Genomic DNA, 17,887 nt, shown 5'->3' on the forward strand with positions numbered 1-17,887 from the left:
CATGTGACATCAAGCCCTGTCCTTCTCTCTGCACGCTGTCGCTTTTTTCAGCCTTACTTTCTAGATCCCACAAGCTTAGTGTCTGTTTCTGGAATGTTAAGTTCAAAGCCTTGGGCTCCAATTGCAAATAAGGAAGACTGGGATGGCCCCTATGGCAAATCCCAGCTAACCAAGATGACCTGTAAAGGGCAGGCCAGGCCAGACCTTCCTTGCCTCACCAGACTGAGAAGAACGAGCTCTAAGAGACAGGGATTCTTTATGTGGGAAGGGAAGTGATTTTAACCCAGGGCTTGGCTGGGTGGCTCGGGGGATGGTTCCAACTCATGAGTATTAGTAGATGGGAACAAAGAATTGCTGAGGGTGGTGAACTGGTTATAATTAAGAAAACCTGGGAGATGCAAAACAATGTGAGGCCGCCAGCTGTCTTGGATCTGAGCTCCTGCTTTGCCCCTGCTGCGGGGCGAGCCAGGGGCAGACAGTTCTGGAAGCCAGAGGCCCTCCCCTGCTGGGCAGACAATTCAGGCAAAACTGTGTGGGAGGATGCTCTCTCTTTACACTGGCCAGGGTGCTGCCAAGGCATGTGATCCCCTTCTGTTCTTCCACCAGTTTTCCTTACCTTTGCCCACAATCCAGACTCACCCATGTTGTCCCTCGGGAAAGCAAGCAGGTTTGAGGATGGCTTATGCCCTGATTCCCATTCTTCTTGAAGCAAATTCTTTAAGCTCTCTGAACCTCATTTCCCCCAGCTGACAAATGGGGACAAAAACAAGACTGAATCCATAAATCTGCTGTGAGGGTTAAGTGGATAGTAGAGAGAGGGATACCAAGCAAAAGCCAGTGGTGCATGCCAGCTGCTATGTACAACACCCCCCCCCGCCCCCGCCAGCATGCTAAGGGCTTTCACAGGTTTTTAATTGTTAGGGGAACAATCAAAAGAATAGTATTCTGTGACATGGTAAGAATTTGGTAAAGCTGAAGTTTCTTTTTAAAAAATTTGTGTGTGTGTGTGTGCATGTGTGTGCCATGGCATGTATGTGGAGGTCAGAGAACAACTTGCAAGAGAAGATGGTTCTGTCCTTCCACCATATGAGTTCTGGGGATGGAACTCAGGCTTGACAGCAGGCATCTTTACTGATCCATCTCAACAGGTGAAGATTCCTTTAAAAAAAAAGTGTGTGTGTGTGTGTGTGTGTGTGTGTGTGTGTGTGTGTGCATGTGCATGCCACAATATGCATGTAGAAGTCAGAGGACAGCTTTTGGGAGTCAGTTCTCTCCTTCCTTCTGGGTTTAGACAGTGAATAAGGGTGCCAGGATTGCTTGGCAAGTACTTTCACCAGCTAAGCCATCTCATGGGTCCGAAATTGAAGTTTTGGTATCCATATTTTTTCATTATTACATTAAAATTTTTATTATATTTAGTTTTGGGAGGGCCTGGGCATACCACACTGTGTATATGGAAGTCAGAAGACAACTTTTGGGTCAGATCTCTCAAACACATAGGTCCCAGGATTGAATTCAGGTTGTCAGGCTTGTGGAAAAGTGCTTTTGCCCACTGAGCTGTCTCACTGGTCCTATTATGTTTTAATTTATTATGTGGGGTGCAGGTTTGTGAGGGCCACAGTGCATATGTAGAGGCCAGAGGACGACCTGTGGGAATCGCTTTGCTACTACCATGTCAGTCCCAAGGATTGAACTCAGCTTGTGAGACGGTGGCAAACACTTTTTACCTGCTGAGCCATCTTGCTGCCTTCTCCTTTTTTGAGACAGGGACTCTGTGGCCTAGGCTGGCCTCAAACCACTATTCCTGTTATATATGGCTAATAATAGAGAGCCCGATTGCTTCTCATCTTCTACTCTTCAAAGCCTGGATTTGTAGTGACTGGATTATCAAGTGTTCCAGGGACTACCCTTGCTAGGGTTTTAATGGTGTCAGAGTCACTATGACTGTCAATCAAAAATACTAAATAGGGGCTGGAGAGATGGCTCAGCAGTTAAGAGCACTGGCTTCTCTTGTAGAGGCACTGGGTTTGGTTCCCAGCATCCACATGGCAGCTGACACCATGCTTAAGTGCAGTTCCAGGGGATCCAACACCCTCTTCTGGCCTCTGTGGGCATTGCATGCACATGGTGCACTTATATGCATGTGGGCAAAACACATAAAATAAAAATAATTTTTTTTCCAGAAATACAGATAACAGCTTTATTGCAGTAGTCAAATGTTGCAAAAAACTTGAATATCATTCAATAGGTGAATGGCCAAGCTATGTGTGATACATCTACACATTGGATAATACTGCTGATCCTGTGAAAACTTGAATAAACTTCAGGGGTATTATACCGTGCAACAAAAAAAGCCAGTCTCAAAAGGACGAATACTACATGATTTCATTCATATGATGCTGTCAGCCTGTCAAAATTACAGAGCTAAAAGGCCAGGGATATAGCTCAGTTGGTACAGTGCTTGCCCAGCATGCACAAAGGCCTGGGTTTGATTCTCAGCACTGCATAAAACTGAGTGTGGTGGTACATGCTGTAATCCCAGTTTTTAGGAGGTGGAGGATCAAAGTCATCCTCTACTATATAGTAAACCTGAGGCCAACCTGGACTCCACGATCTCCTGTCTTAAAACAAAACAAAACAAAACAAAAGAGATGAAAGATGAATTGTTGCTCGGTCTCAGGAACATGGGGTATCAGGAGAGAGTGATGAAGTGTAGTGAGGAAGCAGTTCTGTGTCTCTGTTACTGTGGTAATCACATTAATCTACACATACGATAGTAAGGCATAGAGCTGGACTCACATTCTACCAAGTTCAGGTTCCTGGTTTCGCTGTGGCATTATGGTGATATAAGGTATGATCTTGGGGGAGCTGGGGGACCCATGTACAGGGAGCAGCTCTGTTCTCTTTGCAACTTTTGCAAGTTTATAATTATTTCAAAATAAAAATGTTAGGGGCTAGAGAGCTGCCTCAGGTTAAGAGCACTGGCTGCTCTTGCAGAGGATGTGGGTTTGATTCTCAGCACCCTCATGGTGGCTAACAACCATCGGTAACTCTAGTTCCCAGGGATCTAACGCAATCTTCTGACTTCTGCAAGGGATTTCATGACATGGGCACACTTACATCCATGCAGGCAATACACTCAAACACATAAATTAAAAATAATAAATAAAAATATTTTTTTCAAAGTCAAAAACAGACATGTACTAGAAAAAACTAGTTCTGATTGATATTTTCTAAATCTGTAATTTGTGCCTTTTTTAGGCCATGGATTTAAGCAATTGACTAAAATTTAATTTCATTTTTTAAATTAAAAATATTTTATTTTTTATAAAAATAAAATTTAAAAATAAGAAATAAATGGGCTGGAGAAATGGCTCAGCAGTTAAGAGCACTGGTTGCTCTTGCAGAGGACCTGAGTTTGATTCCCAACACCCACACGGCAGTTAACAACCGTCCATAATAACTCCAGTTCCAGGGAAATCTGACACCCTCTTCTGACCTCTGCGGGCATTGCATGACACCAGTGTACTTATATACCTGCAGGCAATACACTCATACTCAGAAAATAAAAACATATTTTTAAAAAGAAATAAATAATTGGCCACTGAGATGGCTCAGTAGGTAAAGGCACTCACTACACAAGCTTGGTGACCTGAGTTCAATCCCCAGATCCATGCAGAGGTGGAAAGACAGAAGTGACTCCACAAAATTGTTTTCTGACCTCCACATATGTACTGTGGCATGTGTGCCTCCCAATATTAAACATTAAAAATATATTAAATAAAATATTTAGTATTGGGGGGGGTAAAGAAAATGCTTACCAAGCCCTGGCATAAGCGCTTGAGAGTCAGTGGTCAATAGATGTGTCCATGATTACTATTATTATCACTGCTATTGTTATGACATTTGGCTTGTTTTAGTCTTCAAATAACAGTGTTCATAGCTTAATGAAGAGATCCTAAGCCTGAAGTCTGTGGGTTTCCTGGTCTCTGTACCTCTGGAGTAGCTATGCAAAGTTTTGTGGGTGGCATCATTTTGTGGGGAAGGACTGCACCCATTCATCTGATTCTCATAGGAGTATACGTTCTCAAATGGGGAAGATGTATAGGTTAGATGACTTCTTTGTTCTAGGCAAATGGGTTCACACCCTTCCTGGGCTGTCTGGAGACATTCTTGTTGATGAGCTGTTAGGGTCCCTCTACTCAGTGTAGGGGAGGCTGCAGTACAACAGGAGGGAGGGACCTCAGTTTTGGGGCAAGTGGACCTCCATTGGCTAGACCTCTTCTTTGAGACTTAGTTGTTGAGTCATTGCAAAGTATTCAATAATATCATTGTGTTTTCTTCCTTATTTGGTTTGTTTTGTTTTTGAGACAGGGTCTCCCTGTAGCCCCAGCTGGCCTGTAACTTGCTATGCAGAACAGGCTGGCCTCCATAGCACAGAAATCTGCCTGCCTCTGCCTCCCAAGTGCTGGGATTAAAGGGGTGTGCCACCAAGCCTGGCTGTTTTCTTCTTGTTAAATCTGCCTGTGCAACCAGGGGTCTGTTCCAACTAAGAATATATGGGGATTGAAAAAAACCCTATAGTTCTTCAGTAGTTCCAAGGCAGGATGAGCGATCCATGACATCACACCTCAGACCTGGAGAGACATTTGTCAGAAGAAAATGATTGTTTTAGTGACTGGTAGATTTTGACTTGAGGAGCATTTTTTGTTTTGTTTTGTTTTGGTTCAGCATTAAGAACCTTGAGACCTTTGAATGACCCCAAGTTTGTAGGTCATCTTTTCTAGCAATTAAACATCACCTAAACAAACAAAAGGATTCAGCAATGTCTGTATTGTGTTTGGCAGAGTCTGGCACACAGTAGGTACTGCAGAAAGTGAGAGCTGTTGTTTCCTGTTGAGATTAGCCTCCCACATTCTGCATCTTCCCTCAGTTCACCCAGGCCCATGAAAAGCTGCCCCTCTATTTGGCTAAATATGAGATCTGAATACCCCTTGGACATACCTGACTTTTGCCTTTGGTATTAGCAACCTAGGCCATTTAACGAGATATAGTAACATGATCAACACACAAAATAGTGGCCCCATCTAAGTTTTTGTGTTTAGTGGCCTTATTTAAGGATAGCAGACACTCCTGTGAACTAAAAGGACTCTGCAGTTTCAGAAAGTTCTGTGTTCTCCATAGGAGGACCTCTAGCTTTGAAGTTCATTTCTTTCTTAAGTAATTCTTGAGCTCCATTCCCCAGCCTAATCACCCAGAGCTAACAGGTTTATTTCCAAGCCCAGCATCCACCCAGGGAGGGTACAGGGTGTTCTCACAGATAGCTGTCTTGTAGATGGGCTTCCTAGACAGAGGCTGGTCTACGTGCAATCCAGCCCAGCACTGCCTATTTCCAGTTGCAGGCGTAGGCCCATTCAGTGGGGGCCTGGTGGCCTGACAACAGCTGGAGACCAGAAATGAAGACTTCCAGCTACAGGCAAATGCTACTGCATTTGAAGTTGAGATATTCTATCTCCAAAGTGTCCCTTTCAGTTGAGTGAAAACATACCCCTGTGGGGACCCAACCCTGTCACGGAAGAACAAAAGTTTCCCAGTTCTCTGAGCCCCAGATTCTGCCTGCAGTTTCAACATGCATGGTCCACTGAGGAGAAGACATGGCCATATGACTGCCAAGCTTGGAGACAAGGTCACTTTTGTCCAACCTTCTCTCAGGCGCAGGAAGAAGAGCCTGACAAAGGACCCTGCCGAGGCTGCCCTGGTGCTGGCTCTGGAGGATGTGGGGGATGTCTAACAACATGAGGTCAAGGTCAGGAGCCCCCAAAGTCCACTCAAGTGGGTTTGGAGGTCTCTTCCTGCTCCTATTGTCCCATGATTCAAAGGGGGTTCATTGGGCAGGGCAGTTGTACACTTTGGTCTCATCTACTTATTTTTCTGTTCCAGTCCAGTTTGTCTCTAAGAAATTCACCAGCAAGGCCACGCCGTTTGTTTTCCACCAGCCATTTCCTGTCATTACAAATATTTTCCTTCATTGAAGAGCAGTTCTGGGAAAGTGAAGGAAAGCTCAGAAAAGATAAACACTCGAGTTGAGCTGGCCTTTCATGGTGCTGTCACGTTGCAAGGGTGGCAGCAGTGTCACCCCTCGGGTAGAAGCTGGGGAGGGTTGTATGTGCTGTGAGAGGGGCACAGACTGCTGACGCCTCTGGGGTGGTTGCTGGGATGCACTTGTCCCCTTGTCACACTCCTCTGGATCTTGCAATGCATCTGGGGCTGAAAGTCTTTATAGTCAAGTAATACTCCCCCCTCCCCCCATCAGTGACAAAGTGGCGACCACAACTTGCACAACTGCCTATGTGGACAATTCTTCACAGAAGTGAGTTGCAGTTAAAGTTCTCAAACAGATGAAGATGGTGGTCAGACATGGGTGAGCACTAAAATGATCTGGAATCTTCTCAGGGGGCGCTGATGTGGGAGGTCTGAGCTGGGCATACCACACTCTGACAGTCTGCATTTCTCTGGTGGTGGTGGTGGGGTTCTTTGATTAGATTGGTCTCTAAGAACCCTGCTTCTTTGCAAAATCCAGCCAGATCAGCTCCTGAGAATTTGGAATCGGGACTCAAAGGAGCAGCAGTCAGCCAGAATGCATCCAGAACAGGTCTGCTTTGCTGGTAGCTTCCTTGGCTTCCGGGGATGTCTTCTCTTGCTCTAACCCTATCTTGCTCTAGCCCACATCAGTGGCCTTTTACCTGCCCCAAGTGTGTCAACACAGTCCTCTGAAGCTTTCTGCCTCCCCAGTCACTCACCCAAGGATATTAACATGGAAGGTGTTCTTCAGACGAGAGCTTTGTGTGGGTCTCAGGCCATCTGTCTAAGGCCTGATAACCCTGCTTTGATGGCCCACAGTGATGTCACTGGACTTGGCTCATATGGAACACATCAAAGAGTGGCCCTTGTCCCAACCCAGCCATCACGGTCAGAATACCTGAGCATTATCCTATACACTTCTTTGTTCTTGACTCCAGGGCACATTCTAGAATAAAAGCAACTACTACCAGGCAAGACACATACAACCCAATGCACCATAACTGCCTGGGTTGGAAGGGTAAGACAGCAGGCACAGAGGTCCCATGGTAAGTAGGGTTCGAGTGTAACCTGAGAACTCAGGCACAAGCACATCCCTCTGACCTAGGAGTGTGGCCAGCCTTTCCCTTTCTCAGTGTTGGTTTGGGGCTTCCTCAGTCCCTGACATCTCTTGCCTGGACCATTGTAGCTTCTTCAGCTTCCTAACTGGTCTGCTTGCCTTTGGTGTTACTAAATGCAAAAAGGAACTCTTTCTAAGTTTGAAGTCTGACGGACTCCTGGCTGGAACCCTTCAATGCCCTCCTGTTTTACTGTCTCTGGCCTCAAGCTGATGAAGGAATCAGAACCCTGGCTGGCTGACTATAGGGCTGTGCTCCAACTACCACCCATGCTGGCTCACTGAACCTTCCTTACCTCTTTGGCACTACAGGGACCATGGCAAAAGGCTGTTAAGATAGTGGAACTTCTATTCATGTACTAAAAAAGGAAGCGGCTGAACAAGGCATGATGGCCAACTGTAGTCCAGCTACTTGGGAGGCTACGGTGGGACGGTTGCTTGAGTCCAAGAGTCTGAGGCCAGTTTGGGCAGCAGCAGTAGAACCTACCTCAAAAAACCAAAACCAACAGAAAGGAGAGAGTGGGAACAGGAAGAGATCAGGTCACTCTGAGAGGCCAGACCAATTCTTCCTGAGATAACTGCACATTCTTCCCATTGGCCTTCCACCACCTTCTGAGGTACAGACACTATGCCCGTGTCCAAGTATGAAGCTGAGGCTGGGCACCCACATGCAGAGCTGATTTGGAGTCCTCGGCCTTCAGAGCTTGCTAGTGGCTCCTTGACTGTGGTCCAGCAATAATAACACTGCAGAGAATCCAGAGACCACTGGGAGAAGTCAGCCAATGCCAGGCTTGGGACTTGGAAGGGCAAAGGATCCCAGCACTGTACATCTTCCTGTGGGGCCAGATCCTTGGGGGAGCCCCTGTAAAAATGACAGGCTAGGGCCCACTGGTGTTTCTACAACAATGAGAATATTTATTTTTTCCAAACAGTAAAAATAACATTTTCTCTCTTTTTCAAAAGCTAAGTACCATTACATTCCATTTTCTTAAATAACAAAATCCTAAAAATATATATTAAATTGTATACAGTGCATCACACCTTTATATTTTAAAATACATGATGTTTCTATTTTATTCTCAAAGTTGTATATTAAGAGCATGTTTACAAAAAAAGCCTTGTCCAAAGTCAAATCCCTGCTGGAGGGTGAGTTTGGAAATGGGAAGGTCTTGGTGTCACAAAAGCTACAGGGATGGCAGCTCCCTGTGCAGGCAGGAAAGTTCTTCCTTCCCTCTGAAGCGGGAGATTCACCTGACTGTCCTCTCTGTTCTACTTCTGCCTTCGCCAGTGTGCTCAGCTCCAACATGGTAAAACAGAGCCTGTGCAAAGACCCCCAGGTTCTGTGGGCAGAGGGTGAAGCTTGCCTACCTCCAGGCCCTGCAGCTCAGGGTTGGGGGTACAACTGGCAGGTCTGACACCCCCACACCCACCAGAGCAGCTAGGCTGAGATGTAGCCAGGAGGTAGAACAATGAGGAAGGTAAACAAAGACACCAAAGGAAACTATCAGAAGGTTAACAATTCCCAAGGTAGTAATGAAAGCAGACATCAAACACCAGATAGGAGATTCTAAACCCAAGAGGTACCAGGTTACCATGGAGGGCAGTGGAGGGGCTGTCTTAGTGATACCTAGCGTGGCCCCAGGAGAGAGGTTGACAGGGCCTAGAGGCCATCTGCTTCTAAGTGCTCTTGAAGTTTGAATGTGGACTGCCCCAGGGTTGGGTGACAGCCTGTGTGAGCCCTGATGGTGTCAGTTCAGTGGCCAATGAGGAGGGTCAGGAGGAGTGTTGCCTGGGCTGGCAGTGGGGAATGGGATGGTGCCAGGCCTAGACATATCGCATAGGTTTGCCCTGAAGCCAGGTCAGCTGTACTTGCCAAGGCTTTGCTCTTGGAGAGCTTATGGCTGATAAGTCTGAGGCCAGAGCTCATACTTGAGAAGTCCAAGAGGCCTCAGCCCCATCTTGACTGATATGGGGAAAGGTACCGGCCTTCCTACTCAGTCTCTGTTTTATAAGCAAAGAGACAAGTGGGGAAGAGCACAAGACACCCTGGGCCTCAACCTGCTGTCTCAGAAGGGCCAAGTGGGAGCAAGCAGCTGGGCCCTGCCAGTCTTCTGCACTGTTAGGTTTCTTCAGGATCACCTCCACCTGCCTCTCTTCAGAAGAAGTGCTTCTTTCCTCCTGCTCCTGGAAGAGTACCTCAGCTCTTTCTTTGGGATCTGCCTCTCAGTATTTACCTGCAGAAGAGTCCTCTGTGGCATGCTGTTGACAGGTTGTAACTGAGGCTGTGTCTGTCATTGCTAGAGGTGTGGCCTTGGTGATTTACAGACCTTACCACTGCTCCACAGTTTCCTGAGGTGGGCTTGTGTTTCCTGGGGCTGCTTCCCAGAGAGGAAGTAGATTCTGGAATGCTGGGCTGTGCCCAGGCCAGCAGCAAGAGAAGCGTGGGCATGTCCACTGCCCTTCCTGGGGACTCGGAGAAATGGCTGCTCCAGCTGCAGCTGCCAGCACACTGGGGCTTGGCTTCCTGTGCCTGGGCTGTGATGAAGCAGGTGGGTGGCAGCTTGAGGGAAGCTGGGGCCAGTGATCAGAGACTGGGATAGATCCCATGTTCTCTCTGTACTGTGCACATGGCCTTCTGTGACTCTACACACCCAACACTTGATCTCAGAGGAGATTCCACAAAAAATCATGAATATCCTGGAGCGGAAACTGCTCCTGTCAGCCTATTTCCAGTGATCTTCCTAGGGAGGGGGAAGTGCGTCTTCAGACCCAGGAGCCTGTGGAGAGCTGCTCCAGACTGACCACTCTTTCCAGATCAAAGGGTGGAAATGGCACCCAGCTCTCTGTCACCCAGCAGGCTTCTCACAGGAGCTGGGTCAGCACCCTGGCCACCTGCGTTGTTTCTCTCCTCCAGTTGTCCCTCTACCCATCAGCTCTGGTCATCACCTCTTCTGCACTCCTGTTGCCTCTCCCTGAGGATGCTTCCCGGCTGCCCCACACAACCCTCTCTCCTGGGAGCAGCCAGATGCAGATGGGTTACTTGAATTCTACAAAGGGCCCATGACAGTGACTTAAAGACTAGGGAGGTAGGCACCATGTTCCAAGGAGGGTACCCAGGGAAGCCCAACAAACACCAAGATCCAAGTGCTGGCAGGGGAGCCATACACTGACCAAGGTCCAGGCCCAGCCTTCAGGGCACAGGCTGTTCCTCTCAGTTGCTGTGGACAAAAGCCACTTCCAGACTGTGGGACCTCAGTTGGAGATGGCCCTTCCTCTCACAATGGGTAACCACTGCAGCTGGAGCTTTCACTCTTCTGGCCTATCCTTGGAGTATTCAGTTCCCAAGCCTTGCCTTCTCTTTGTGCCAACCTCTGTAGTCTGCCTCCCAGTGTGAGGGACAAAGCAATGGGGCAAGACAAGAGCCCTCTCCTTCTTCACAGTCACTCCTAACCACACTCTATCCCCTTAAGAAGCACACAGCCCTCATGGTAGTTTTTATCTTTTAAAATAGGAGACACCTTATGAAGGGACCACAGGCCCCATGTCTCACAGGATTCTGCCCACAGGTTATGCTACAGTATTTTTTAAAAGCAGTATCAGAGATTGAACCTTGGACCTCATGTATACAAGGCAGCCCTCTACTGCTGAGTTACAGCCCCAGCTCTGGGCTATAGTCTTTATATTCCTGGTTCTGAACTGGGACATGGCTGGAAGGACAGAGATGGGCCTGGTTCAGGTTCCACAGGGCTATGAACTGCTTGAGGGCCAGGCCAGGTAAGTCCAATACACGAGCAGTTTACTGTGTGTCTGCAAAGCTTCCCATGGTCTGTTGCATGGATAAGCAAAAGAGTGTTTCAGATGTTGCAGGGGATGCACAGACAGGACAGTGACTTGAGAGGCTTCCTAGAATGTGAACTGTGACTTTTAAAATATGTAAGTCCTCAGGCTTGCCCTGCAGGTTACTGAGCTTTGGAAAGAGGCCTCTAGACAAAAAAAAGATATTGGGTTTGACCCTCTTCTTCGGCCCCCAAAGTTAGATGAGGCACATCTTAGCATTAGAGAACAAAGCTATGGGGTCAGCACAGAACACTGGCCCTCCTCACACTTTGGGGTGCTAGGGCCCGGGAGACCACACTTATAGGGTCCAGGCCAGCCTTCAAGAGACCCTGAGGATTCTTTTAGTCTGGTCCTGTTACAAACTGTAAAGACCAGGGGAAACTGACCTGTATGTGGACAAAATAGAGAAGAAGCAAGAAAAACTCATCATATACTAAACCTACCCACCACCTAACAGTCTTCTAGAATCAGGGCCAGCTGTGACTTCTTCAGCTCATCCCCACAGTCTTGACACCCCCAGTGGGACGCAGAGACACACAGGGCAGGGTAGGCTCTGGGGCCTTATGTACCCATGTTAAGTGCAGGTCCCCTGAAGCAGGGTGCCCCTTCCCAGTCTGTAGGAGTGTGTCCCTAAGAGACCAAAGGGAAGAAACAGGAAAGAGTCCTCAGGGGAGGTTGACTGCAGCAGCTTTAAGCTCAAAGAGGAGCCTCAAGTCCTGGGCATGGTGGGGTTTTAGTCACTCACAAGGGGATTACAGTCATCTTGTTGACTCTGACCCTTGAGCTTCTTCTTAAAGATGGAAATTGTAGTAGAAGGTTCATAAAAAATGGTCCAGATTTCCCCAGAAGTCCCTGGCTGACGGCACTCTCTAAGGTCCCCTGAAGTGGGAACACGATGAGATCTGTCAAACAAAGATAATTTTTTAAATAGATCTGAAAAAAATCACAAAAACTACCTCATGAGGTCTCCCCTATGAAAATGTCTGGTGAGACAGGCCTTAGAAGAGTCAGTTGGCTACCTTTACAGAGTTAAAGATGAAAAATGGTCTGTGAGCATCAAGGCAGCCTTCAGGGCATAGTCCTCGCAATAACAAGGGACTTTCTAACAGGCAGAATTATTCATATCTGGAAAAGGCTGGCTTGAGAGATTATGAATTTTCCAAACTATCCTTTTTCTTTTCCTCCTCTTTCTCTTCTCCCCACCCACCCTAGTAAAAGAAAGACTTCTATCTACAAATGCCATTTACCTGAAGCCTAACTACCTAAGATAGGGTAAGGGCAAAACTTCTGTTTGAAGCAGAGATCCCTGACTTCCAGCTCTATCCCCAGCTCATTCTCTGCTACAGCCTCCCCACTGTTGGGCAGGGAAGCTGTAAAGGGCAGTTAGGTATATGTGTTTTAGGGCTTTAGCCCTGCTGTGAGATGCTGGACCCTATAGATGTTGCAGGGGATGCATAGACAGGACACTGACTTGAGAGGCTTCTCAGAATGTGTACTATGACCTTTTAGACATACACGTGGAGCTAGAAAGATTGTTCAGTGGTTAAGAGAACTGGCTGCTCTTGCAGAGGACCAGGTTCATTATGCAGCCCCCACATGGCAGCTAACAACCATCTGTAACTCCAGTTCCAAAGAATCTGATACCCTCTTCTGACCTCCTCAAGCACTGCAAAACATGGGTATACTTACATACAAACAAGCAATACATCCATACACACAAAATAAAAATAAAAAACCCAAACACATGTAGCTTGGCAAGGTGGTACATGCCTTTAGTCCCAGCACTTGGGAGGCAGAAGGTAGGTGGATCTCTGAGTTTCAGTCCAGCCTGGTCTATATAGCAAGTTTGAGGCCATCCAGGGCTACATAGTGAGATTCTGTTTCAAAAACCAACCAACTGGGGCTGGAGAAACGGCTCAGTGGCTAAGAATACTTGCTGTTCTTCCAAAGGATGGGGGTTCAATTCCCAGCACCCACATGGAAGCTAACAACTGTCCATAACTCCAGTTCCAGGGAACCTGACACCCTCTTCTGACCTCTGTGGGCATTGCGTGCACACGGTGCACTTACATACATGCAGGCTAAACACTCATACACATAAAATAAAAATAATAAATAAAAAATATTTTAAAAACCCCAACCAACCAACCAACCAACCAACCAACCAACCAACCAACCAAAACCCCCACACATGTAGTAGCCCTCTGAAGATGCATGTTCCACATCAGTAAAAAATACTTAAGTAGTATGAAAATACTTAAGTAGTATTGGGGCTGGAGAGATGGCTCAGTGGTTAAGAGCACCGGCTGCTCTTGCACAGGATCTGGGTTCAATTCCCAGTATCCACATGCTGGCTAACAACTGTTTGTAACTCCAGTTCCAGGGGATCTGATGCTCTCTTCTGACCTCCACAGGCATTGCATGGCAGGGGTGCACTTACATACCTGCAAGCAATACACTCATACACATAAAAAATAATTTTTTTTTGTCTTTTTTGAGACAGGGTCTCCTTGTAGACCCAGCTGTCCTGGAACTCACTATGTAGACCAGGCTGGCCTCGAACTCACAAAGATTCGCCTGCCTCTGCCTCCCAGGTGCTGGGATTAAAGGCATGCACCACCATGCCCGGCCAAAAATAAATTAATATTTAAAAAAATTTTTCTCAGGGCTGGAGAGATGGCTCAGCAGTTAAGAGCACTGTTTGCTCTCACAGAGGACCCGGGTTCGATTCCCAGCACCCACATGGTGGCTACAAACCATCCTTAACTCCAGTTCCAGGGGAATCTGAAGCCCTCCTCTGACCTCCACAGCATTGCATGACACGGGCGCACTCATATACATGCAGGCAATACACTCATACACATAAAATAAAAATAATAAATACAGTATTTGAAAAAATTTTTTCTCTGTGCTGAACATGTACAGACTTTTCTCCTTGTCATTATTTACTAGACAACCCAGTGTAACAACTATTTGTACAGCATCGACATTGTGAATTATTATGAATAATCTACAGATAGACTAAAGTATATAGTATATGGGAGGATATGTATGTCATCTTCAAATACAACATCACTTTATATAAGGGACTTGAGAATACATGGATTTTGGCATCCACAAGGTGTCCTGCAACCAATTCTCCACAGATATCAAGGCAAAGACTTGTGTGTGTGTGTGTGTGTGTGTGTGTGTGTGTGTGTGTGTGCGTGTGTGTAGTGAACTCAGTAGACAATAGTAAGGACATGAGTTCTACTGAAAATTTTCAAGTGCAAAGAGCAAATGGGTATGGTTATTGAGGTTTTCACACAACAGAGGAGCCACATTTCTTGTCTAAAAAGCCCTTGGCAGAGGACAGATGAGTCATGAAAATAGGACTTTTCCTAGGCATCAGTGTTCAGAAAGGCTTTAAGTGGGTGGGCCTGGACTGAGAGCCAGAGGAAAGAGTATTGGGAGTCTAGAGGAAAAAAGAGAAATCTGTTCTTCAAGTACACAAACATCAAGAGTGACTGCCCCTTTCCTGGAAGGCAGTGTTCTGCCTTAAATGGACACCCATATCACCCCTCTATGGGTCAGGGAATATTGTGGAAGAGAGAGCAGAAAAAAATGCACGAACCAGATGATGGGGAGAAGGGCTATGAGATGCTGTTTCATGGGCATGGCATGGCCTTAGCACTCATGAATTCATAGTAGCTGTGACTGCCTGCATAGGGTTTGTACAAGACTGAGCTCCTAAATACTCAGTCACAGATCAAGGAGGGGCTCATGGGCTCCAGTCTTGCCAAGGGGAACTAATGGCAGTGGAGGGCTGCTGGGGAAAAGGAAGTTGTTGTATCCAGTGGTATAGCCACTGGTGAGATAGCCATGCTCCAGTGACAGTTCCATGCCCATGGCCTGTGTGGGAAGCCCTGGTTAAGTCCAGTGGGTTGGTCACAAAGTAAAAACAAAAACTGGAAAGAATGAAAGTGGAATGGGGACTTGAGAGGGAGGTGGTGGGGGTAAGAGATGGATAAGAGAGAGTGGGGGGATGAGTATGACCAGAATGTATTATATACATGTATGAAACTATCAAAGAATAACTTAATAAGAATAATAAAATAATTAGTTAAAATGTTGGAATTCTCTTCCCAAGATGTTCTCAATTTCTAGAGGGTATTAAGAAGAATGTATGGTATTGTCCTAGGAATCAGTTTTTAAAGTTTTTATTTATGTTTATTTTATGTGTATGAGTGTGTTGCCTGCATGTATGTAAATGTACCATATGTGTGCAATGCCTGTGGATGTCAGAAGAGGGCATCAGATCCCCTGGAACTGGAGTTACAGATGGTTGTTAGCCACTATGCAGGTGCTGGGAATCAAACCCAGGTCTTCTGCAAGAGCAGCCAGTGCTCTTAACTGCTGAGCCATCTCTCCAACCCCTGTCCTTGGAATCTTTACTCTTGCATAAAAAAATCCCTGTAAGGGACTAGTACAAGCCAAAAAACGGACAATTGTCTCCTATGTCAGGGTGGTTTCAATCCTTCCTGAAATCGAGTCCTTTGGACACGGACGCAAACATGATCCCTCGAACCTCAGTGAGCTTTGTCCAGTTGTCTGTTTCTCTTTAGAGAGGAGGAGGAATGTTCAATGCCTTATGCTGCCTAAGACTCAGGGCTCTGGAATCATGTTCTGATGTTACAACTGTATAGGGACAAATGAAGACCAGGAGAAAAAAAATTTGACGTTCCCCTTCCCAAACCAGGTAGCTCTCTTGTACTCACTTGAATGTGACATGTAGAAGAATCTTTGCAATAACAGCTGTGATTGTGAGGATGAGGAGGGTTGCCAGGCCATAGACGGTCCATCCTGCAAGTGCAAAAGAGTTCACCAGACTTGTTTGTGCTTCATTTTCTAAAGGAGATAGCTCAGAGGTACAGGACTGGCCCAGAGGCTCCATGCATGGAGGGAGTATCCAGCAAACCTGGCAGCAGAGGCAGCTGACAGCTGGACTAAGCATGGAACTTTTCCATGGCCTTGCCTTGTTCTCCCGCTGATAAGAGCCAAAGAGCACCAGACTCAGAGTCAAAAAGGGTGCAGTGTATCTGTCTCTGCCATTAGAACTCATTGAGTTACTTAAAGTCTTTGGGCCCCAGTTTTCTCATCTGAGCAAGGAACTGTGTGACTTAGGAAATCCTACTGGAATTCACAGCCAAATGATATAGAGCTGGAGAGTTCTCCCTTCCTGACCTTCTATAGTGGGATCTACAGAGTACAAGGGAGTAGTATGAAAACCTCAAAGCCAAGTTATAGATGATGGCTCTTTTCAGCGCACCAGCTCATCTAGGGACCTCATCCATAGTAGAAAAGCAGGGATTAAGGATGTACACATTCCATCAAGTTAGCTTAACCACAAAAGATCATTGCTCACTGACTCCCTCTTGCTTGACTTTTTGTCATAGCTCCTAGTGCTATTTGACCTTTTACTGTGCTTCTAGTTTTCTTCCTCCCACTTGTAACCTATGAGAAGTATGTGTAATATTGTCCTAGCAATCTTTGTGTGTATTTCACCCTACAGAAAAGAAGGAATGTTCACTATCTTATGTTGCCTACAACTCAGGGCCTGGAACATGTTTCCAGACAAAAGAAGGGCAGGATTTGTTTAGTTCTGCATATGGTCCAGTGTTTAGAACAGTGCATGACATACACCATTGAAAGAATTACATATATTTTGGTCGCCCCCTCCTTTAGCTGCATGCTCTGTCCTTGAGCCAATCTTCAGTCCTACATATATCTTTTGAATGAATGAGTGAGTGAATGAATGAATGAAGTACTTGCAAATGTCAGAACACTTGAGGAGCCTTAACCTAGAGCTCTAGAAAGATGCTCTCAAAATAAGATTGATGAGCCGGGCGTGGTGGTACACGCCTTTAATCCTAGCACTCGGGAGGCAGAGGCAGGCAGATCTCTGTGAGTTCAAGGCCAGCCTGGTCTACATAGTGAGTTCCAGGACAGCTGGGGCTACAGGGAGACCCTGTCTCAAAAAGACAAAAAAAAAAAAAAGATGGATGAAGAGAGTAGATTAGCTGCTAAACAGAGTGTACAAAAGGCACCTAGAGAATTGATCTTTGGAGGGCAGCACTCTTCCCTAAGGCTTTGGGAACTAAGCTGATGAGAACATTTCCCTCAAATGCCACTACAGCCCAGAGGTCATGGAGCCAGCATCCCAACCTGTCTCTGAATGAGAAGCACCCACAAGCACCTTTGTTTCTTAAGTGTTGAGAGAGCTACCTTCCACTCTGTGGCCGCTGGCCCCAACTGATGGTGCCCAGGAATGGCTACCTGGGACAGTCTGAGGCGGGTGGTTGGGGCTGGTGGTGATGACATAGAGGACTTTGGAGGAGTGGGCAGCACTGGCATTGAGGTTGGCTTGCTCTGTGATCACCTCTTCCAGCGTCTGGTGGACAGTGGGCCTCTCTTGCGGTGGCTCTTCCTTGATGGCTAGAAGATCAAAAGAGGTTAACTGGGGAAAGCCAAGGAAGCACAGTGGAAAGGGGGAATCCCTGAGGCCTTTTGAATTTTTTCCTATTTCTTTTTCCATTTTTTGTTGCTTGTATGCACGTACGTGCATGCACATTAGATGTTTTGCATGTATGTGGGCAAATGTGGGTGCACATGTATGTAGAGACCCAAGATGCAAATCATCTACGAGCATGCTTCCATGTTATTTAATGAGGAAGAGTCTCTCAATCAAACCCAAAGCTCCCCATGTGGTGACTCTCACTAGCCTATTTGCTCTAGGAATCCAAGGCTGGAATTACAGGTGGGTCACCATGCCCATTTGGTACTTATGTGCATTCTGGGGATCTGAGCTCTGGTCCT

General features: G+C 46.5%; 1 protein-coding gene across 1 annotated transcript in view; it reads right to left on the bottom strand.

The window, feature by feature from the left end:
• Nucleotides 1-8,063: 8,063 nt before the first annotated feature.
• The window catches only part of Kremen1 (kringle containing transmembrane protein 1), a gene marked incomplete at its 5' end in the record, with an annotated part of 109,874 nt that continues 100,050 nt past the window's right edge, over nt 8,064-17,887 (bottom strand). Inside the window, 3 exons of the mRNA XM_017800093.2 lie at nt 8,064-11,934; nt 15,790-15,874; nt 17,297-17,506. Coding sequence (XP_017655582.1) covers nt 11,766-11,934; nt 15,790-15,874; nt 17,297-17,506 — 464 coding nt within the window. The remainder of the gene's footprint in view (nt 11,935-15,789; nt 15,875-17,296; nt 17,507-17,887) is intronic.

Source organism: Nannospalax galili, unplaced genomic scaffold (genome assembly GCF_000622305.1).
Source record: "Nannospalax galili isolate Female #2095 unplaced genomic scaffold, S.galili_v1.0 scaffold259, whole genome shotgun sequence".
Taxonomy (NCBI): Eukaryota; Metazoa; Chordata; class Mammalia; order Rodentia; family Spalacidae; genus Nannospalax; species Nannospalax galili.